At 33.1% G+C, this 23,621-nt stretch overlaps 2 protein-coding genes across 3 annotated transcripts in view; both read right to left on the reverse strand.

Annotated features, from left to right (window-relative positions):
• Nucleotides 1-947: 947 nt before the first annotated feature.
• LOC115874543 lies at nucleotides 948-4,512 on the reverse strand. Its single transcript, XM_030889718.1, has 3 exons — nucleotides 4,418-4,512; nucleotides 3,972-4,359; nucleotides 948-1,926 (listed from the first exon to the last, which is right to left on the reverse strand). Exons 1-3 carry the CDS (start codon nucleotides 4,463-4,465, stop codon nucleotides 1,115-1,117), a joined length of 1,248 nt encoding a protein of 415 aa, XP_030745578.1. The 5' UTR covers nucleotides 4,466-4,512; the 3' UTR covers nucleotides 948-1,114.
• Nucleotides 4,513-17,531: 13,019 nt separating this feature from the next.
• LOC115874545 overlaps nucleotides 17,532-23,621 on the reverse strand; it is a 92,457-nt gene continuing 86,367 nt past the window's right edge. The window contains exon 6 of one of the 2 annotated variants that reach the window (XM_030889721.1): nucleotides 17,532-18,568. In XM_030889721.1, the coding sequence (XP_030745581.1) occupies nucleotides 18,494-18,568 (75 nt within the window). In that variant the 3' untranslated portion in view covers nucleotides 17,532-18,493. The remainder of the gene's footprint in view (nucleotides 18,569-23,621) is intronic. The other variant, XM_030889720.1, reaches the window with a different exon arrangement.

Below are 23,621 nucleotides of genomic sequence, written 5' to 3' on the forward strand. Positions count from 1 at the left end.
CGTGGTTTTTAGATTGCATTGTTTCATGTTCATGGGAATAAAAAGATACCATAGTTACATAATAATGCATAATAATTCTGGTGATTCAAAAAAAACAAATATTTAATACTTTACTATCAGAATATAAATGAAAATAAAATAAAAAAGTCTTTGTCCTGACCCGAATTCGAACTCCGAATCCTCGGTTCGTGGTCGGAAACTCTACGCACTGTGCTGTGGAGACATGTTCGATTTATATTCAATACTAGAATTTATAGGGCTAAAATTAAAAAAAATATATAGGATGTTCTTCCGATGCGCAGTAGTGAACGCAACGGGTATCGACAGCCAGACGGGCCGCATGCTGTTCCAGAGAGCATAGTAAAAGATATATCAAAGAGTCAGACGTCTTAAAATACTTTCTCGAAAACGTTGGTAGCTTTCGTACTATAATCGTGAACGCGATTTTTGAATTAATTCTGGACATAATTCGGCGCCGGGTTGTCTAACTGAAATATAAATTTCCCGCTGGGGATTCAGGTGGCTGTTAAAAATGTCAAGTTTACTCATTTATTTATTTATTTCTTGACATTATCATTCGTTTTGACACTTTAGTTTTGTATTTTTTTTAGTTTAAATGAATTGCTTTGTGATACTTTAAGCTTGAAAATGTTTTCTAGCAGACCTTGCAGTCGAACATTGTTCTTTTTAGAACCTCTTTTAGTGCGAAGTGTACAAGAGAGCTTAATAATCGTTACCAAAAAGTCATCGCAACCTTATTAGAATATTTTGAACGAGAAAGCGGTAGTAATTGCCATTTTTGTTCCTTAACTGCTGTTAAGAAGGTGAATTTTGTTGATGTAAATAATAAATGTGTATATATTTATAATTTATCATTTATTTTTGTTTCCTAAAATATATTGTTTAAAAAAAATATTTAAAAGTGGGCAACGCAGTGACGGTCATGCTTAATCACGTGACTAAAATTTTATTTGATATGAACTATACATCTGAGATTGAATATTATTGATTAAGAGATTAAGATTCATCAAAAGACACAAGATCACAAGATGTTACTGAAATATTTTTAATCAAATTCGTCTAAACACGACGTCCAACAAAGAAATTTTGTACTTTATTTTCGTTTATTATTCAGAAATGAACCTGAAGTGACAAATAGGGGACTTCCCGGTGCTCCTAACCTAAAATTTCCCTTGGGATGAGCGATATCTCTCTTTAAACAAGACTTCAACGGATAAGTTCCTCCTTTGATGTAAGTTCCACCTCCAGACTTCCGGTACAGCCGAATGCACTTTGGTTGCTGATAGTACTTCTTCTCCACCTTATCTTGCTTTTCTTTGGTGATTATTATGGAATCTTTGTGATCAATGAACGCCCCAGTATCGTCATTATTTGCTGGTTTAGCTTCGGCCGTTTCGTTATTAGTCTTTTTAGTATTTCTGGAATGAGTTTTCTTGTGACGCGGAGATGACTTTTTATGTTTTTGCAAAGATTTTTCACTCGATCGCTTGACATCTACCGGTTTCTTTTCAACTTCCTTTTCAACAATCTCTGGTACTACTTCTTCTACTACTACTTCTTCTACTACTGGATCTTCAGTTTGCTTTACTTCTGGCACTGCTATTTCAACTAATGTAGTTTCAGTTTCTTTTAAAATAACCGGATAATGAGCATCAGTTTGGATTTCTTCAGATACTGGATCTTTCTTAATAGGTTTAATCGGCTTTCTTCTTGTATATCTTTCAGACGATTTTTTTGATTCTATCGTTGAATTGATGCTGTGTATTTTTGGAAATACACCTAGCTGAGCTTCTTTATCAGACCAAGAAGCTGTAGAACTGTTAGAAATGAACTTTTTTGCTTTGAAGTGTTTCACTAAATTGTCGTTCGTGTCTCCTCTAGCGTTGTTTGATAATTTTTTCGTCCCTAGAACATTCTGTAGATAATTTCTATACAAAAAATGTATTTGTATTAAAATATACACATAAAATAACAATTAAAATAATAAGCAAAAATTACTTTAAGAACTCGAATTTACTTTAAAGACCTTTTTAACCTCTTAAAGTTCCAAAACCAATAATGTGTCACATTTATTGGAAAAATTCATATCTATAATTATCAAGATCTTCTAACGAAAAATCTAATCTCTCTCTCTCTATCGAAAGCTTGATTTTCATGCATCCGTTGTCCGACGATACGATGATACGATATTAATTTTATTGGTTGTATTTAAAGGCTTTTATTGGTTAATCGTTTCCAACCAATCGAAGTCTTTAAATTCAACCAATAAAATTAATATCGTATCATCGTATCGTCGGATAACGGATGCATGAAAATCAAGCTTTACACTTAATTTATTGTTGAAAATCTCATTAAAATGAATTTTTTGAATAAGTGAGATATATTTTGGAACCTTAAAAGCTCTCAAAAAATAATAAAAAAATTGTGTGTGCACTATGTACGCATATTTGAAGTGAAACTTCTTACTAACAGCTGTTAAAATGAAGGATTTGAAGGACATGTTTGAAAAAGTGTAGTTCGAAATGTTGAAAAAGTAATAAATTAAAAATTATTAAATAATTTGATTCACTTTCAGAAAGTTTGTATTAAAATGACCGCCTAATCATCTGAGGACTCTAATCGGGTACCTCTATCCACGTGCCGAATTTGGTTCCAATCGACCCATAATTAAGAAAATTCCTGATAATTTCGTCCATTCAGATGCATCGGTTCAAAACGTCGAGGGCGTCATCCTGTAGCCCGTCCCCAATTATGCCGAAATTGACACACATTTTCTTCAATATCAAATCCTTAGTCCCACCCTGATGAAGATGTAAACGAAACGTCGTATCCAACTTTGCAGGGTGGCACCGTATGCACCGTCGCTCACATAGCCTACCCACCAAATTTGGTCGCGATCGGACGACATCAATTTTTGACGTTTTTTGCGTCAAAACAACGGGTTTCATAGTGGACGAAACGTCGTCAAAATATCATGAAAAGATTCGGCCCCCTAGCTCACAGTGCCCGAGTTATGACGCTTCAAAGACGTTTTAATTAGTAATGGGATAACTCGAGCGAAAATTCGCTCGAGTACTCGATTATTGAAATAACCGACATCGAACACAAGCGATCCTATCGAGCGAATTTGCTACAACATTGCAGATTGGCAATATTTTATCAGTATTTTTGATAAAATATCTTTAAACAACAGATTGTTCTTTTGATTCGGACCGCGTTGTTAATTATAGGACTATACGACGTTATCTGTTACGTAACTGTGTGACTGAGTATGAATTTTACCACCTACATCGACAAGGCTTCGATGCATGATCAAGCGAAACTACTCGTCGCTCGTCGCTTGTAGCTTGCCACTATCATCGAAAGGATATGCACTCTGCGCACGCAGCTTACTGCTTGGCGTTACGAGTACAAGTACAAGCGACGGCGATGGCGAAAAACCGTATATTTAAATACGAGCGAAATTTCGCTCGAGTGATAGCTCGATTATTGAAATCGCTTGAAACTCGAGTACTCGATTATTAAAATTCATCGGTTTTTCCCATCACTAATCTCAACTCCCTCATTGGCTTATCAATTTTTCCATTGTTACAATTTTTCGTTACCACTAGCTGGTGTGTCACAGTCTTGAATTTTTACTCCCAGTGCGCATAAACAACTTTCATTTTTTAATTACGAAGTCCGTAATTAAAAAATGAAAGTTGATAATAATTCAAAGATGCAGTGGTTTGAAAATGTTATAACACCATCTTGTATAACAAAAAAGCAGCAATGAGAATATGAAATAAAAGTTTTGTTATATCTATTCAAGTGGTCATAAAAAATAGTGTTTTTTTTTAAATTGTAAAACTCCCACAAACAGAGTTGGACACAGGGAGTCAACTCCGCTATAACTGTTCACAGCAATTTTAAAGTATTTAACACTAAAATATAACTGCAAACTATAATACCTCTACTATGTAATCGAATCTCTGACATTTTCTCTTCATCCTCATAAAATTTATGTTGTACATTTTCGTTTTTTGGTTTCCACATGGCCCAGTAGGATTCCTCTAACTTATCCAAGATGAATTTCGAAGAATTTTGAACTCCCGCCATCTTTTGAGTGTGGAGATTTCTAGCTTTAGAATTCACAGTGTTTTTTTGATTGTAATTATTATATACGCTCGAATCTTTTTTGATGTCGTGAATATATATTGGACATTTGCGTTCGTTTAAGTAGTCCACCGTGGGCAGGACTGCATTCAAATTATTTTCTGGTACAGAGGACCAAAATTTTGGAGAATTGTTATTGAAATTGTTGTAGCCAAATTCGTCATGGTATGGAGCAGAGTAATCCTAAAAATAATATATTATTTTCATTCGAGTTTAGTGTAAAAAGTATATTAGGACTTACATAGTTTTCAGGATAATACTGAGGCTTATCTGATTCTGTGTAAGCCATTTTATATTTTCTAGAAATTTTTAACCAAATAATACAATGTGTCAAATGCCAAATAGTGACAGAAATGTGACATTAGTAAAAATAGGTGTATTTTACAAAATTATTGTTTGGTAAAATACCTTTATATTCAATATAAAACTGTGGGTAATTATGCAGTATAGGTGTTTTTCGTATTTTTAGTGATTTCTCAAAAATTCTTTTTTACGTGATTCTAGAGACCAAATACAACACAAATCCGTGTGCGCACGTTGAATTTTTTTTTCTGATGTTGATGTTTTCTGTTGTTGTTCTTTTGACAAGTTGAGCCGAACTCCTCTTCATATCGAACGTTGGGCGAGTTGGTTAGCGTGGTTATCTGACCTAACACCCTCCAAATAACCACGCTAACCAACCCGCCCAACAAACGCTCGATATGAAGAGGAGTAAAAAAAAATTTCAACGTGCGCACACGGATTTGTGTTGTATTTGGTCTCTAGAATCACGTAAAAAAACAATTTTTGAGAAATCTCTAAAAATACGAAAAACACTTATACTGCATAATTACCAAGCTTTGGTATAAAGTTATCAGTGTTCACTGTTTTAAATTGTAGTTTGTGGGAATAAAAAATTTAAACCAGTCTAGCTATTTAGTAGCAAAAATATTAATTAAGTAAAATTCGCAGATCCTAATTATACCCAAGAACAACTCTTAACGATATTTTTACGGTTTACTTTTAGCCTTCTTTTACTCTCGAGAAGAACCCCTTATTTATAAATAAATTATCATCAGCATTATCATTTTCAGCATATTCAACCATTTCCAATTATGCTGTGTTTCTTAGGGTGCAGCCACACTATCCTAAAAACGGCGTATCGGCGTAACGGCGTAATGACCTTGAATCGATTTCCAGTAATTCTATTGGCTGAAATATTTGACAGATAAAATTTCTGACAGATGAATTTTTCAGCCAATAGAATTACTGGAAATCTATTCAAGGTCATTACGCCGTTACGCCGATACGCCGTTTTTAGGATAGTGTGGCTGCACCCTTAGATAGTATAGACATAGTGACCTGCCTCTTGCCATTTGCGGGATTTGAATCTGTGGATGGCATCTATTACCTGGGTCTTTTGTCGTATTCACTCTATTCTTTTACGGTCTCTCTTGGTTATTGAATAACCAAGAGAGACCGTAAAAGGGGAATAACCGTTATTCCCAGCATATTTCGTTACATTGAGCGTTGTGCGGCCTGCATTTTCCTTATGATGCCCGTTTTAAGTATCCAGGTTTCGCATGCATAGGTCATGACTGGTAGTACACATTGGTCGAATGTTATCTTCTTTAGACAGAGTGGCAATCTAAATTTAAATATGATTGAATTTTTTCCATAAGTACTCCATGCTAACTTAATTCTTCTGATGATTTCTGGTAGTAGAGATCCCGAACTGTGTATTAGTCCCAAATATACATATTCTTCTACTAGTTCCAGTGTTGTGGTATTTATTAGAATGTCTTTTCTTTCCACTAGGTCATTGTACAGGGTGTCCCACTAAGAATAGCTCTCCGCTGTATCTCGGAAAGTATTAGCCGTAGCGGCTGCGGAAAAAAATATTTATAACTAAAGAGGCTATGGGAGATTGCTGGAAATTATTTTCAAGTTTGTAGAACGACCGCTAGGGGGCGCAACTGCAACAAAAAATAAGAAAATAGAGTTTTTACACAATTTTGCCTAGATAAGGTGTACTATAAGTAACAGCTTCATAAGCTTCAGTAAATTTTGAATATTTTTTGTTAGAGCCATTTTCTACCTACCAAAAAGTGGTGGGGGAAGGTTAGATCTATTTTTATTTGAATATTAATAACTCTGGACTGGATGATCGGAATCCAACAAGCGAGGGCTCGTTTAAAAGAGCGTTTCTTACTCTATATTGTACCATATAAACAATAATAATAAGCTTTTGAACGTAGACGCTAGGGGGCGTTGTCTTACAATTTAACAAACATTGCGCGTTTTTTCAAAAAAATTAAATGCAATAGTATATGTAATTTTAGCTGATAGTAAAGAGTAGTAAAAGCTTAAAAAGTCAGCGAAAACCGCATCTTGATATCTTCTTTCAAACCGAAGATATTAGCAAAATTATAATAAATACCAAAAAAATAAGCCCTTAATTACCTTACTTTTACAACACGGTATCAGTAGCCCTCTTGATTATGCCCATTCTAACCTAAAAATAAGATATAAACAATTAGTTTATTTTAAAATCGACGATGTACCAAAATATCATAATATCAGATGTATTAATATCTAATAATTAAGATATTAATAATAGTGAACAAGAAACGATGATTCAGTGAAGTCATGGTAGGCTTTGGAAAAAAGTTGCTTTTGACGTAATTGTATAAACGTCAAATTGTTATTAGATCAACATTTTGATAGTCTTAGCAGCGTTTTATATCTTTTGATTGCTTTTTCAAAATGCCAACAACTTCAACTACTTCAAAGATAAAGACATTTTGAAAAAGCATTTAAAAGATAAAAAAAAACGATTTGACGTTTATACTATTATGCGAAAAGCAATTTTTTTTCAAAGCCTACCATGACTTCACTGAATCATCGTTTCTTGTTCACTATTATTAATATCTATATATATAGAGTATATATATATATATATATATATATATATATATATAATATATATATATATATATATATATATATATATATATATATATATATATATATATATATATATATATATAAATAAATAATATTTTCTTGCCTTTAGCTGTGTATTTTTTCTAATTTCGAGAAAATCGAAAGTAGAGAAAAAATTAAAAAATAAAAAGTAAAGGAAATTGTTTTATTTGTCGTAAAGGGGGAACCAAGCTCCACTCCCACAACCGGTTTCTGGGCCTACCCTTCATCAGGTGGGCTGTCCAGGGGTTGGTTCTCACCGATACGGCAAGCAAAACTTCTTCTATATCTACAGACGATGTCGTAAAGTGTCGGTGAGATATTAGTGCATCTCCCGTCAAAAGATGGTAAAGAGCGTTTTTCGGCCCTGCTCAAATATATGAAATGAACAAAATTTTTACAGCTTTAGTGTATATTAATAAATAATATTTTCTTGCCTTTAGCTGTGTATTTTTTCTAATTTCGAAAAATCGAAAGTAGAGAAAAAATTAAAAATAAAAAGTAAAAAGAAAATTGTTTTGCTTGTCGTAAAGAGGGGAACCAAGCTCCACTCCCACAACCGGTTTCTGGGCCTACCCTTCATCAGGTGGGCTGTCCAGGGGTTGTTTCTCACCGATACGGCAAGCAAAACTTCTTCTATATCTACAGACGATGTCGTAAAGTGTCGGTGAGATATTAGTGCATCTCCCGTCAAAAGATGGTAAAGAGCGTTTTTCGGCCTGCTCAAATATATGAATGAACAAATTTCTTACAGCTTTTAGTGTATATTAATAAATAATATTTTTCTTGCCTTTAGCTGTGTATTTTTTCTAATTTCGAAAAATCGAGTAGAAATTAAGGTCAGTAAAGAAAATTTTGCTTGTCGTAAAGGGGAAAAGCACTCATTCCGGTTCTGGGCCTACTGTTCATCAGGTGGGCTGTCCAGTTGTTCTCACCGATACGGCAGCAAAACTTTTTCTATATCTACAGACGATTGCCGTATCGGTGAGAACCAACCCCTGGGCAGCCTAATATCTCACCGACACTTTACGACATCGTCTGTAGATAGAAGAAGTTTTGCTTGCCGTATCGGTGAGAACTAACCCCTGGACAGCCCACCTGATGAAGGGTAGGCCCAGAAACCGGTTGTGGGAGTGGAGCTTGGTTCCCCCTTTACGACAAGCAAAACAATTTTCTTTACTTTTTATTTTTATTTTTTCTCTACTTTCGATTTTTCGAAATTAGAAAAAATACACAGCTAAAGGCAAGAAAATATTATTTATTAATATACACTCAAAGCTGTAAGAATTTTGTTCATTTCATATATATATATATATATATATATATATATATATATATATATATATATATATATATATATTACATATCTATACTATATATCTTAATTGTTAGATATTAATACATCTGGTATTATGGTATTCTGGTATTTCGTTTAAAATAAACTAACTGTTTATATCTTATTTTTTTTTGTTACTTACTGTTTATTTTGTTAATTTTACTAAATCTTCTGTTTGAAAGAAGATATCAAGATGCGGTTTACGCTGACTTTTTAAGCTTTTACTACTCTTTATTACCAGCTAAAATAGCACATACTATCGTATTGATTTTTTTTGAAAAAACGCGCTATGTTTGTTAAATTGTAAGAAAGCGCCCCCTAGCGTCTACGTTCAAAACACTATTATTATTATTATTATGGTATAATATAGAGTAAGAAACGCTCTTTTAAACGAGCCCTCATTTGTTGGATTCTGAACATCCAGTCCGTAGTTATTAATATTTAAATAAAGATAGATCTAACCTTCCCCCACCACTTTATTTTACAGATATGGGAAAATGGTTCTAACAAAAAAATCCAAAATTTACTGAAGATTATGAAGCTATTATTTATAGTACCCATTATCTAGGCAAAATTTTGTAAAAAGTCTATTTTCTTTTTCCATAGCAGTTGCGCCACCTAGCGGCCGTTTTACAAATTTGAAAATAATTTCCAGCAATTTCTCATAGCCCCTTTAGTTATAAATATTTTTTTTTCCGTAAGCCCTACGGCTAATACTTTCCGAGATACAGCCGAGAGCTATTCTTAGTGGGACACCCGGTACATTACTTTAGTTTTATTAAATTCATTTTGTGACCTACTTTATTGCTGGCTGTATTTAGTTCATTAATTTATGCTTGTAGTTCTTCAGGACTATTGGCGATTAGGAATCTTAGATGGTTAAGATAATATTCTCCATCCATTTGGCCATAATCCATATTGCCATATAATGGCTTTATAAGATAAACAACAAATAAAGTGAATAGAGCATTGGGAATCTAATCGATTAAAACAATTGTCAGCTTATAAAATATTTTATTGAGTTCAAGTAGTGATTGTAAAAATTAAAATGTTATTAAAATTAATATATTATTAACATTGCAACTAAATAATATATATAGGTGCGATAACATTATAAGACATATAGAAACGACTAAATTCGTCATTTCCTTCTTTAACTTAGAAATATTACAAGTTACTAGGGTTAGTAAGTATCGTGTTCTATATGTCTACCTGACGATATCACATCATAGTTAAAAACATTCATGTTTTTTACAAAGCGCACTCAACAGTGTACTATAGAAATACTTAAATATTATATCACCGGACTCTAAAATTAGAAAAACGCACAACTAGTATGCATGTTTTCAACTTTCTTTCATTGTTATTTGATGTTATTGCTAGATAGTTTAAAATATTTTTCGTCATCTACCTTTGTACTAGAATTTCTGGAAATTTTTAACTTGCAGTTAATATCGAAACGGTTTGCACATGACATATGGAAAAATTTGGAAAACTATAAATGTTTCAATTAGTATGAACTTCGAATGGAATGAAATATCTATTCATTAGGGTGTCCATTATTTCCCAAGTTGATTATTTTTTTGCTGCCGCCCTCTGAAACTTTAGTTTTTGCTCTAAAAGGAATTATCCAATTTAAACAAGCTCTTAATTTTTAAGCATTTAATTTTTTATCTCCGAAGAAAATGAACTTACAGCTTCGACAAAGACATATTCTAATACAAAATTACGCTCTACAAAAAAAGGTCTCTTTGGTTTTTTCCATAAAAACATTCCTTTAAAAGTTATTCGCGGTCAAAGTTATGTTATGCATATAGTTTTTAATCAAATTTTTCTATCATTCACTGCAAATTCTTTGAATTTTATTTATTTCTTTTAATTTAATTAATTCGGTACAAGTAATATTTAAGATAAATACCACTCGAAATTTGTTCATTCTCTTCAATTGACACATATTTACGAACACTGAAAGGCAATGAAACAATAACCTTAAATTATAGTTTTGATCAATTGATCATACTTATATGGCGCAATATTAGTTTTCCATATTAAAGTTGGTAAAGAAATATTGTTTTATTGAAAAAAGTATGGCTCTAGATCCTTTTTTAGTCAAAGTCAAAAGGCGCAATTAGAATTTGCAGTGAATGATAGAAAAATTTGATATAAACTATGTGCATAACTTTGACCGCGAATATCTTTTAAAGGAATGTTTTTATTGAAAAAACCAAAGAGACCTTTTCTGTAGAACGTAAAATTTTGTATTTGAATATGTCTTTGTCGAAAGTGTAGGTTCATTTGCTTTGGAGATAAAAAATTAAATGCAAAGGGTTAGAAAATCCCATTATATTTAAATGGAAAAAGTATCATGATTCCCCGGCAGGGTTTAAATTAAAAAAGAGCTTGTTTAAGTTGGATAATTTTTTCAGAGCTAAAACTAAAGTTTCAGAGGGCGGCAGCAAAAATAAAATCAACTTGGGAAATAACGGACACCCTAACTATTCATATATCCAAAATCAAAAATTCTAGATACAGGTCTTACTGTGGCATAGATACCTATATAGGTATATTTTGGTGTATTACCATCTATGGCGGTTACAAGTATGATACAGGGTTCCATGTACACCTTTAGCACAGGGCAGTAGATAGTAATAGAAAACAAAGCTACTGAGTTAAAAAAAATGCTAATAAGTTAATTTTGCTTTATAATAACAAAATTATTCTGTATTATATCCTACTTTTCAGATTTAATGCAGTATGCCATTCGAAATTGACGATACATTTTCTTGTTCAGAATAGATATAACTCCGCCAAAAAGTCGAAACACTGAATTCTAAAATTATTCTTTCTTTCAATTTTAAAATTTTGTACTCTCAATCTGTTCAAAATCATGGCTTTAATTTTTTTTTACGTTCTACATCTATTTTTTTACATTAACATCCTTTACACTCTTATAATTCGTACATAAGTCCGTTCTTTTAGACACACCATTCGTTTGCACTAAGCACAATCCCTATCACATCACACAATTTTTTTAGTTCATTTGGTTATAGAGTTCTTAACAGATCAATAATAATATTATATTAACCGACAATCGAAAAAACGACGTCATGGTAACTTCTGAAATGAGTATCGATGCTAATATCTTTCTGACAGTAAAACTCAAATTTGTATGCCAATTCCTAATAAACGACACACTCGTGTCCGCCTGACAAAATCATGAATCGATTGTTTTTCAGAGAATACCGTGACGCCGTTTTCTACTCGATCGTAAGGTATCAGGTGTATATGAATTAAATGTTTGGATAAGTATCATAATAGGAGACAAATTGGCTTATTATATTTAAAAAGTGTTATTCCAGCTTTGAGAAGTATTTAAATTAGATAGCCCAATCAAGTTTGAATGTTTCGTTATGTTTTATAAGATAATTTAATTGTTATTTTTATAAAATGTTTAACATAGTTACATTAGTTATGATTTAAAATTAGCAGACTGGTACAAACAGGGAAAAACTAAAGAAATAATATCAGAGTAAACATTTATTTTATCTACAACCGTTTAGTTATAACGTTTTTACATCACTATTTTTTTAGTATTTCAGTTACGTTATGAGATTCATACATAATACAACTAGTGGTGTTATGAATCTATAACACAACTAGTTTTTATAATAATGAAAAACAACTACGTAAACATCTAAATATATTAATATTTTGTACAAACTCCTACTACTAATTATTATAAATATTAATAACATATTTTTTACACTTCTTCAAAACAATTCTAATTTTTAAAATGATTTTTCTGGGTAAAAAGTGCTCGCGTTTACTTGACAGGGCAAACTGACTTTTCAGAAAAAAAATGTGACAAATGTCATAGTTAAAGGTGTTAAAGGTGGGCGACTAATAAACGAAAATTAAAACAGCATTTTCTTATTTTTCGGTTGTAGATAAAACGTTGTACATGACACGTGCGTTTAAACATGATTACAACACTCGTGTGATTAGAACGACTCGGTCTACGACCTCGTCGTTCTAATCGTTCACGCTCGTTGTTGTAATCCTGTTCATAAACACACTTGGACTGTAAATAACTATAATATAACAAGTCATCTGCAATAAAATACTTCCAAAGCCAAGTTATTCCGTTCCTGGTAAAACTGTTAAATGGCTAAAAAATTATATATGGTTCATAATGCTCATCTTCACAGTCTAGTCCACACTTAAATATTACATTTTACATCATATCGAGATCATTACAACAGTATCCCTTGAGTTGAGACCTAATCCTATGCAAGATATTAAAAGTTACAAAATCTTACACCAAAGGTTATTTGTACAAAGACCATAAAGAATATATAACCTATATCTTAAAAAACTGACTTCTGATCATTAATTACATGTTTCAACAGTTATATCAGTTTTTTTTTCATGTTTTTTTAAGAATATTTTTATAGGATATTGGTTATGTATTAATTTCATGTTAGGTGCAGTTTATAATATTAACATAACTATCAATATATTATAATTAGAAGAATGACTCGAATTAGTCACATATTAGAATTGTAATATCCAGCGGCGTAGCATGGCGTCAATACAAGGGGATGTAATAAGTAACTGGAATTAACATTTTACCAACACAATAAGGTTTTTTTCTTTTTTTATTAAAGTCTAAAAAATAAAATATAAAAAAAGTAACAGGTTAAAAAAATAATCAATTAAAAAAAGAACTAAATTTAGGTAATAAAAAACAAAGATGTGTGTTAGATAAAATAGTAGACAAGGCCAACAAAAAAGTTTATTGAGTGCCTTACAACCACGCAACCAGTGTTCACTCTTATAAACATTTTAACTAAAATGACGAATACACGATTTTAATTTAGTATTAATATTCAAAATAAATATGTTTTGAAGGTCCTTCTTCAATAGTTTTTATTTTTTCTGTATACACCATAGAACTGAAGGATGATAGCAAATTTATAAAATAAAATGGTATTTTATCGTCGACCGAAAAGATTTCGGGAGTAATAGAATTTCGGGAGACGATAATGCAATTTTATCGTCGTGTATAAGACAATATTTTTTTCCATAGCGAGTTACGTTTTAAAAAATATTCAGAAATTATTATTTCAAGGAATTTATTACGAGTAGAAAAAATATTGTGCTGGGTTGGCGTTACACTATCAAATTTCTTTATGAAATATTTTTTATAAAAGATATTTGATGAAAAATTTGATAGTTGTTAATTTACAATCTAATATACAGGGTGTCTCTAAAAACATGTGCCATCTCTCGTGGGGAGATTCCTCGCGTAAAAATAAGATTTATTTTCCATATCAACATAGGTCCAATTCTGCTTTGTTTCGTAGCTACAGGGTGTTAAAATCTTAATAATTTTTCGAGTTATTATAATTTTCTTCCAAGTGCTTTTAGTGATTCGAATGAAATTTTGAGGATAAAAGTTACTATAAGTTACTATACTTTAATGTTAAAAAAGTGGCGATAAATTCATCAGGGACATGCATATGGGTTATCACTCAAATATTTTTCAAAAAATGTGGCATTAAAAAATACATATAACCCTAAATTTTCACCCTTCTACAATCAACCCTTATTTTTTAATAGCGATATTAGTAATTCAATAATTTTCAATCAATTCTGTCAAATCAATTTCCGTCAATGGTTTTATGTAATTTGACAAATAAATAAAGCTGTCTCTTTAGTTGTCAGTTTTGAGTCAATATTTTTTAATTCTCTTTCGCGTCGATTGTTGATTGAATTGAAGCCAGAAATGGCTCAAAACGAAATAAGTAAATTACCAACAGATATTCAGGCTGAGACGACAAACGCCATATCCAAACTACTTCCATTTAAATCCCGAATAATTTATGAAAAGGATTACAAAAATTTTCAAAAATGGAAGCAATTAAAAAACGTGCGAGAAGAAAGATCTAGTGAAAACATACTTTTAGCATATTTTTCTGAAAAATCAAAGAAAATGCAGCCGTCCAGGTTATGGTCGTACTATTCAATGCTAAAAAGTACAATACTGGTCAATGAAAACATTAATATTTCAAGGTAAGGATAAGCTATACCGTTTAAATTTCCGTAGTAGTATAGTAACATATAAACTTTGTAGATATAGCAAGTTCATAGCTTTCTTGAGCAGTCATGTAGCGGTTACAAACCGAAAAAGTCAAAAATTTTAAACCCAAAAGATGTTGTGAAATTTCTTTGCACTGCTTTATTTAATCTACCCTTGCGGTTAATATAAGACAATTTTAACAGTTGCTATGGAAAAAATAATTGAAATTGAATTTAATTATTTGAATAAATTTGCTGAGAATTTTAATTTATTATAGGAGATCTCCGACTTTTTTTAAATAAGACATCACCCGCATCAAAGGAAGCTTCGCCGCTGGTAATTTCATTAAAATATTTCAATACTGTACGTCTCAAAAAACCGACGTAGTAGGAGGAGTACATAACATTTCTTGACAGTGTATCAGCTGATGGTGAATTATTTTAAATAATTTGACAATTATAAAAATAATACAAACATGCACGACACTTTATTAAAATACAACAGGTATACTTCAAATCACAAAAATTAAACATTTTACCAGTCTTAACAAACAGACAAAAATAACAGTAGAAAATAAACTTGTGTTGTATTTTATAAAAGTACATTTTCCATCACAAATTAAAAAAAAAATTATCTATCATCATATATATTTACATTTACTTACAAAATATTCCGCTCTATATAATATATTTTTTCTCGTTTGATAAAAATTCGAAAATTGGGAATTACTTAGCACCTTCCATTTCTTGTGATGTGAAATTATATACAGGGTTGTTCACCACATACGACACGGAGTATTGTAGCTAAACGATTATATTTTTACAAATATTAAGTTTTCGGTTCATTGAAGGACTATTAGAGCTACAATTTAAAAATATTTTTACAAGATACAGAGTGTCCCAAATAAATGAAAAATATCAAAGTTGTATTTTTTTAAATGGAACACCCTGTATATTATTACATTTTTAGTTTCTACGATTACAATAAAGGTAAATTTGATCAAGGTTTATCACACTTACACCTTACCGTTTTTAAAATATTTTCAATTTTGTGAAATTGTAGTAAAAATTTTAAGGCTTCATTTCTCCAAGGTTATCAAAGTTTTTAATACTAAATATTTACTGAAGTTTATTTATTGATCAGTTATTGTGTTGCAATAATCAAAATAATACTACCTCATACAGAGTGTCTAAAAAGTTATTTTAAATAATTTCTGGTTTTAAACGGCAATAACTTGTTTAATTTAAATGGAACACCCTGTATATTTAGGATATCAGATGCACAATTTAATTGTCTATCAAATTGTATTATACCATTTTTTACCTATCCCTTTAATAATCCTTCATCGAACCCAAAACTTACAATTTGTAAAAATCTAAGCGTTTAGCTACAATACTCCGTGTCGTATGTGGTGAAAAACCCGGTATTTTTTTCTATTACATTTTTTCGAATACAGTACACAATTAAATCTTTTCTAAATTCCATACACTTTCTACACTTAACAGAGATCGAAATACATTAATATACTGCATAATGTATATTTAATTGATACACAATACGGACATTTTATCAACAAAAGTGTTATTTTGTTTTATATTAGAACAATCCTGGTCATATATTTAAATTTTTAAAAATCTAAGTTACTATTTTCAGTTCTACAACACATATTCGTGTTACATCATTTACAATAACTATATTCTTCCAAGATTCTGATTCGGCGTTCCTTATTAATTTTCTACACAATAGCACAAAATAATATTCAGTTTTCCGAAAAGTTGTGCTCAATAAAAATATCATTAATCTTGATATTTTCGTTACATATTAGTTATGCTATCATTGAATTTCTATAAGATCATATTTATAGGGCCAATGTTGATTAGAAGAACCAAGATTCTTTTTGAAATAAACATTTCATTTATTAAAAAGAACAAAACAAAACCTTGTAAGGAACACCGATCAAAAACATATATATTTTGTTTAATATATTATAAGGTATAGAGTTTTATTAACGTTTGTACTTTAATATACACAGCAGTGGCGTAGATACTTTTCTTTCATCTTTCTGTCATTGACCTATAAAGTTTTAGGTTGTTTTTTGGTTTAGTGCATAATATTTAAACTTACGATACGCAAATCATTATAATTTTCTAATAAATCGCCAGGCCATATTTTCTTGTCGCCAGCAGTGTTGTAGTTGAAAAAATATAGAAAACATGAGAGACGATTTAAGATCGATTGATTTTAATCGATGGTGTTCAATAAGGAATTCAGAAAAATATCAACGCGCACTATTTTGGTTTTAAAAAGTACCCATATCACAAATAAAAAAGATAAAATTTATTATGTTTTTTTCGTGAAAGACACATAAGTGTATTTCAACACGCACGCACCATCCGACTTATTTCTTAGATCATGTCAACTAACATGGAGTCAGTAATTGTTTTGTATTTGTTTTTTAAACATGAAGCTTGATAAAAACGTGTTTTCGCGTTTTGTGATTAAAGCTTGATTCAGAACCTGGCAATTAGTGGAATAAATTAGTGGTTTCAATTAGTATAGAAGTTTGTTCTTTTAATTTCAATGTAAGCATTCAGAACGTCAAAATTAGGTAGACATTCTCAATTAGTAGAAAAAGTTATCAAATTTTAACTTTTCCAATAATTACACTTCAAAATTTGCGAGAAATGTCATTTTGGCCTTTGATTATCTTCCGTCAAGAGAAATTGTGGTTAGAAATCAAAAGTGGATTGTTTTATAAGCTAAATATTATGTTTTTTTACGTATACAACTGATTAACGCAAGCTGTTGCTAGGGTATTCTATTAATTTTAATTGTGTTTTTAAAAATTGTGAATGATCGTAAACTAAAAAGTATAAAGTGTAATTAAAACCACTAATTCATTCCACTAATTGCGAGGAAGCTTCATTCAGAACCTCGCAATTAGTGGAATAAATTAGTGGTTTCAATTACACTTTATACTTTTTAGTTTAAGATCATTCACAATGTCTAAAAAACACGATTAAAATTAATAGAAAATCCTAGCAACAGCTTGCAGTAATCATTTGTATCCATAGACAAAGCCTAATATTTATAGCTTATGAAACTAAAATAAACTTTTGATTTCTAACCACATTTTCTCTTGACGGATGATAAATGACATTCCTCGTAAGTTTTGAAGTATAATTAGTGGAAAAGTTAAAAGTTTGGTAACTTTTTCAACTAATTGAAAATTCCTACCACTAATTTTAACGTTCTGAAAAACCACACTTAGTGCGACGTTCTGAATGAAGCTTAAAATTGATTGATTTTCTGTAGTAATAGTTTGTAATGTGTTACAAAGATTCTATTTAAAATAATTAAAAAAGGCTTTAAATTTTATTCCATGTAAGTTTCCACAATTTAGGAGTATGATGCACACGAACCACGATTTGAAAATCGTACTTGAATGTATTTCATGTTTATTATAGCACCCTGTATTAAAAAGACAGTACTGTAATAAACACACAGATAAAGATTTTAAAGCTAAATACTGTAAATTTTGAAAACAAAATTCCTCTCTAACTTAAGTCAATTAAAGGCCGTTTAATTCTACTTTTGATTGATCATTGATGAACTAACGAAAAGAAAACGTCTCATCATCTGACGTCGTAATATTCGATGTTTATCGTCGGTCATTCGTTCCCTTTGCATGTCATGGATGCGGAGGCCTCTCCTGATACCACTTCCCGTTCGTTCGTGCGTGGTCGGATGGTTTCGGCGGCGGTCACGTGACCCGCTTGGCCGCCCGAAGCGTGCGGCTCTGTCAACATCGGCTCGTGTTCGGGTGGTATGGTACGCCGTTCGGCTGGGCTCGGCGGCCACTCGGTCGGCAAGCTGGGTAGCCGAGCGTCGGGATCTGGAGGGAGCTCTGCTGGCGCCAGCTCCGACAGCCCGTTTCACCAACAGAACACCGACAGCTCGCCGGTGTGTTCTCCGCTGGGACGCCATGCGGTCACGGATCGCGCCTTCAGCTGTAACAAAAATAAAATACAGTATTGGTACAATTTCACAATTAAGGAATTAAGTGTTCTAATAATAGAGCTAGCAACGTCGAGAAAACAAGTATTTTAAGAAATCTGGATCTTTGATATATCTTGTACTATGCTCTCTGGAATAGCGTGCGGGCCGTCTGGCTGCCGACAAACGTTGCGTTCACTACTGCGCATTGAAAAAAAATTCCTATATTTTTTATTAGTCGTTTAAATTCTAGTACTGAAGTTGAACCGAGCGAGTCTCTATACCGCGGCGCGAAAAGCTTTCGCCTATGAAGCGAGGAGTCCGAGTTCGAGACCGGCTCGGGGTATAAAATATATGTATATTAATAATTTAAGTAAAGTATTAAATAATTCTTGTGATTCAAAAAACAAATATTTAATACCGTATGATCGAATAAAAACGGCGTCCAGTTGGCTTGGAAATGACGATCGATGGCATTTCCTATATAAATTTACATATAAAATGACAGCGATCTTCATTTTATAGCCATCGCTGACGCCGTTTTTATTCGATCATACGGTACTTTCATATCAGAATATAAACGAAAATAAAATAAAAAAGTTTTATACCCCGAGCCGGTCTTGAACTCCTCGCTTCATAAGCGAAACCTCTGCGCGCTGCGCTATAAAGACTTATTCGATTTATATTCAATACTAGAATTTACCGGACTAAATAAAAAAAATATAGGATCTTCTTCCGATGCGCAGTAGTGAACGCAACGTGTACCGGCAGCCAGACGGCCCGCATGCTGTTCCAAGTAGCATAGTAAAAGATATACCAAAGAGCCAACTTTCTTGAAATACTTTCTCGAAAACGTTGTTAGCTCTTAGACTATATCTTATTTGAGTGCTCTAATATCTTATTATTTGTTTGACAGTTAAATTACAATGACCAACTCTGCAGCGTGTCAGCCCTGGCGCTAGAAATGATATATAAACATTTTTGAAGTGAAACTTCTTTACGCGATCGTTTGCTTAAAAGCAAACGATCTAGCTAGAAAAGGAGCGAACACTCCACTAACTGGACCAGAACCGTTCTGCTTTCTAAGCGGAAACCAACTTAAAACGGAACTCAAGAACCTGGAAGACTTCATCCGTAACCTGAAATGGGAGGCATCCAACGGTTTGAGACTCTCGAAAAAGTTTCTCAGAACTTACGACCAAGAAAAATTATTTTTCTTCGTTTAAGTAAGAACAATATTCGGATTGTCACGGGGTTTCTAACAGGACACTGTCTCCTCAACGAACACCTCAGTAGATTGAAGCTGAAAAACAACGACGAATGCAGATTCTGTGGGAAAATGGGGAAAAACCAGAACACCTCATCACTAAGTGCGCCGAGACCGTTCATGCCATAAACTTTGGTACAGTTGATGTCGGAAATGGAGAGCTGGCCTCTGTGGGGTCCTCTCAGATACTGGCTTTTGTCAAAGCCTTGAGACTGTATGATGAAGAAAGGGGAACGCGCAATAGACCTGTAAGGTCGCGGTGATTAACTCCCCTCCTAAACATTCTACATTCTACTTATTCTATAGCCTCAGACAATGCCGTCTCTAATAGAACAGCCTCGGAGCGAGATTTATGACGTCACGCTAGTTAGATACTACGGATTAATAAATATGTTGTAGAATACATGGAAAACATAATCATTCCTCAGATTTTTGGTTTTTATTTCAAAAATGATATATATAGTTTACATGAAAGCCTGGGAGAATATTATTTTTAAATTTATTAAAGATATTTTCAATAGAACTGTCTTGATTTATAACTTGTACCCACTTTTCTTGCTCTTCCGGATACTTTAGGCTGTCTAATGTAATTATCCTTGCAACCAGGAACACAACAAAAATGAGGCATAGCACCAAAAACACACTCCACTTAAGCTTTATTGATGAATTGTTAGAGTCTTAAAAAAACACACAAAAATCATGATAAATAAAAAACTTATGGGCACTTTTAGGTTAAAGCACTTAACAAAACGTGTAATATTTCGTATTTTTTTATGAGAAACAGAGTGATCATATATCGGGTAGTAGTTTATGTCACTTAAACACCAAAATAATTAGTTTTTTGCACTACAATAACAAACAATACCAAAAATCAACCAACAAAATATGAATACAAAATTTAACTGAATATCTAACGATGAACAGCTGATGAAATAAACAAAAGTCCGCGCCGGGGTGATCTATTAGAGACGGCAGTGCCTCAGATTGCAGTCTTTCATATGATTGGTATCTTCCCCTAGGAGATGCAAGACCTTGTGGTTGGTGGGAAAGCTCCTTGTCAGGTTTGATTTGGAAGAAGCTGGAGGAATTTCCTCTAGCACTTTAGCTCGGTCTAAGAAGCATCTTATTGTCTTGTCCCTGGCTGTAGTGTCGTGGCCAGGGAATAGCACCAAGAGATATAACGATGCCGGACGGGGCTATCCCTGTCCGTCATACCAGGCACCCTCTACTGACTGTGGTCATGTCTCGCTGGTAGAGGGTGTGGGGGGGTCTTGGCTTAACCAGGCTCACCCGACCTGGGTCAACCAGGCGGGCTAGACGATCCTCTGAGAGTAGGTCTTAGCGGAGCAGAGCACGGAGATCTCCGACTGCTCCACGAAGGACTTGCTCCAGAGGAAGCAAAAGCGAAAACACTCCTTCGAAAAGGGGAGAGTAAAGAAACCAAGAAACAACCTGACTCATCTCCATCAAAGGACAAGAGCGGGAGCGAGAACCTCTCACCTCTTCTCCGGCAGGGAGAGAAAAAAACCAGGATGGAAAGCCGTCCAACACCGGGAGGCAAGCAGGGACGTATCATCAGCTTTGCCGCTATTGCTTGACAAGTGAAAATGGCGGTGCTGCCAAAGGATTTCCCAGAGGTTGCTCTGACCACCGACCAGCAAACGTCTCTAGAAGAGACTATACTGGACGAAGTAGTGGCGATCGGATCGCAACACAACGATCTACAAAATGTCGGTCAGCTGCGTTTTGCGGGGATACACTTTCGGGTGTACTGTTCACTCCACCTCACGGGTTCCTCCGCCGGGTGCAAGCACCTAGACTGTGTAGAGCGGCACGGAGGGCCAAACTCCAACCGTGGAAGAGTGTGTACCCTCGGAGGAAGAACTGTTGTCAGAGGAGGATAGGAAATACCCTGTCCCCTCTACAACAGGGGTATGATGGGTTATAGATTGTGTGATGACTCAAGGAAGAGGGGCACACACACAATAGATCTTTAAGGTCGCAGTGATTAACCCCCCCCCTCTTACTCATTCTACATTCTATGATTAGTATTAATTAATTTTGTGAAAGGAACTAAAAATGTTCTAATTAGTTGCGTCGATGAGTTGAATGATGAAAATTGAAAAGAACGCGATCACATTCACCGTAACTAGAAATAATAAAAAAAACGCCAAACGCTGTTCTGTCGAACCAAACCTTCGAAATAAAATTAAAAGGGTCTTTCCGACGGGAAAGCCATATCGTCTCGAGTGCTCGAAAAATATTTGGCGAGAGTGGCACAACGGGCTTTTCACTACTTTTCACTGCTTAATGACAGGAAAAAGTAAAAAACCGGGGCGAGACAAGCTGAGCTGGAATCGCGAGGCGCCACCGCCTCGTGTTTCTTTTCTGTCTGATTTTTTATTTTTTCGGTTAAATTCGGCGCTTAAAGCAACGTCCGGACTAGGTTTTTTACCGTAAATAATATTTTGTAGTAACTACATAATATGGGTCACACCAAATAAACTTTTAGTCACGTGATTAAGCTTGGCCGGCACAGTGTTGTGCACTTTTACATATTTTCTTTTAATCAAAATATTTTACGAAACAAAAATAAATTAATTATAAACATATAAACAGTTATTATTTACATCAACAAAACTCATCTCGTTAACAGCACTTAGGGACATACAGGGCCACTACCGCTTTCCAGCTCAAAATATTCTAATAAAGTTGCGATGAGTTTTTTGTAGCGGCTATTAAGCTATCTTGTACATTTCGCACTAAAAGAGATTCTAAAAAGAACAATGTTCGACTGCAAAGTCTGCTAGTAAAAATTTTTAAGCTTAAATTATTACAACACAATTCATTTAAACTGGAAACTCGTAATACAAAAATAAAGTATCAAAACGAACGACAGTGTCGGGAAATAAAAAAAATAAATGTGGCAACCTGGCATTTTGCAGAGCTACCACCTGAATCGCCAGCGGGAAATTTAAATTCCAGTTAGTCAGCAACAAGGTTGGCAATAATGAATTTAAAAATCGCGCCCTCGATTTTTAACTAAAAGTTTAATTGGTATCAAATATATATAAAATTGGTGTTTGTACAGAAAGTTCTACACTTCGTTACTATGGAAACGGTACAATTTGCAAAGCACAACCCTCTAAGAAAATTATAATCTATGCTTAAAATTAATGAAGACCTATATATATGCATAGTCGATGTCGAATCTCATAGAGAATTAATAAGAAAAACACCCCTGCAATCATCAAGGGAAAATTATTAGGTATAGAGAAAAAGAAAATGCGAGTAGATAAATATTTTAAATATGGAAATATTAAATTATAGTTATCCCGGGTGCCTCTCAAAAGTGGCACACCCTGTAGCTTTTTTTATTTTTTCAGATAAAAAAAGAACGAGATTTGGTATGTTAGTATACGACATAAATTAGGATTGATTGACGTATTCAATTCTTTTCGGTCACTTCCTGTTTCACCGGAAATGCACACCGGAGGCACCCTCGGTATTTTTTTTACTTTATTCGATAGAAAATGACACTCTGAATAGAATGACATAAGTCAACTTTTGATATTATCGAATAAAAAATGTATTTTAAATTTCAATCTAGAGTGCCATGGCTGTGTTAAAAATACTAATTTTTAATCAAGGAGCCTTGGAAAAATATATTTGATCGTGTAATATTTTTAGTATCTTATCCTGGTCGGCCGGTTAAAAGATGCTCAAATCGTATTTTTAAACATATCTCAAATTTTTCAAATGGAACGAGACTGGCTCATTAGCATATTTATATTTAGAAA

The sequence above is a fragment of the Sitophilus oryzae genome, unplaced genomic scaffold, assembly GCF_002938485.1.
Source record: "Sitophilus oryzae breed Bouriz unplaced genomic scaffold, Soryzae_2.0 scaffold_1297_pilon_pilon, whole genome shotgun sequence".
NCBI classification, from domain to species: Eukaryota; Metazoa; Arthropoda; class Insecta; order Coleoptera; family Curculionidae; genus Sitophilus; species Sitophilus oryzae.

Coding starts and splice junctions, on each gene's coding strand:
- LOC115874543 (XM_030889718.1), bottom strand. CDS start 4,465: ATGGCTTACACAGAATCAGATAAGCCTCAGTATTATCCTGAAAACTAT. Junction 4,360..4,417: donor AGTATTATCCTGAAAACTAT/GTAAGTCCTAAT, acceptor TATTATTTTTAG/GATTACTCTGCTCCATACCA. Junction 1,927..3,971: donor GATTCGATTACATAGTAGAG/GTATTATAGTTT, acceptor AGAATGTTCTAG/GGACGAAAAAATTATCAAAC.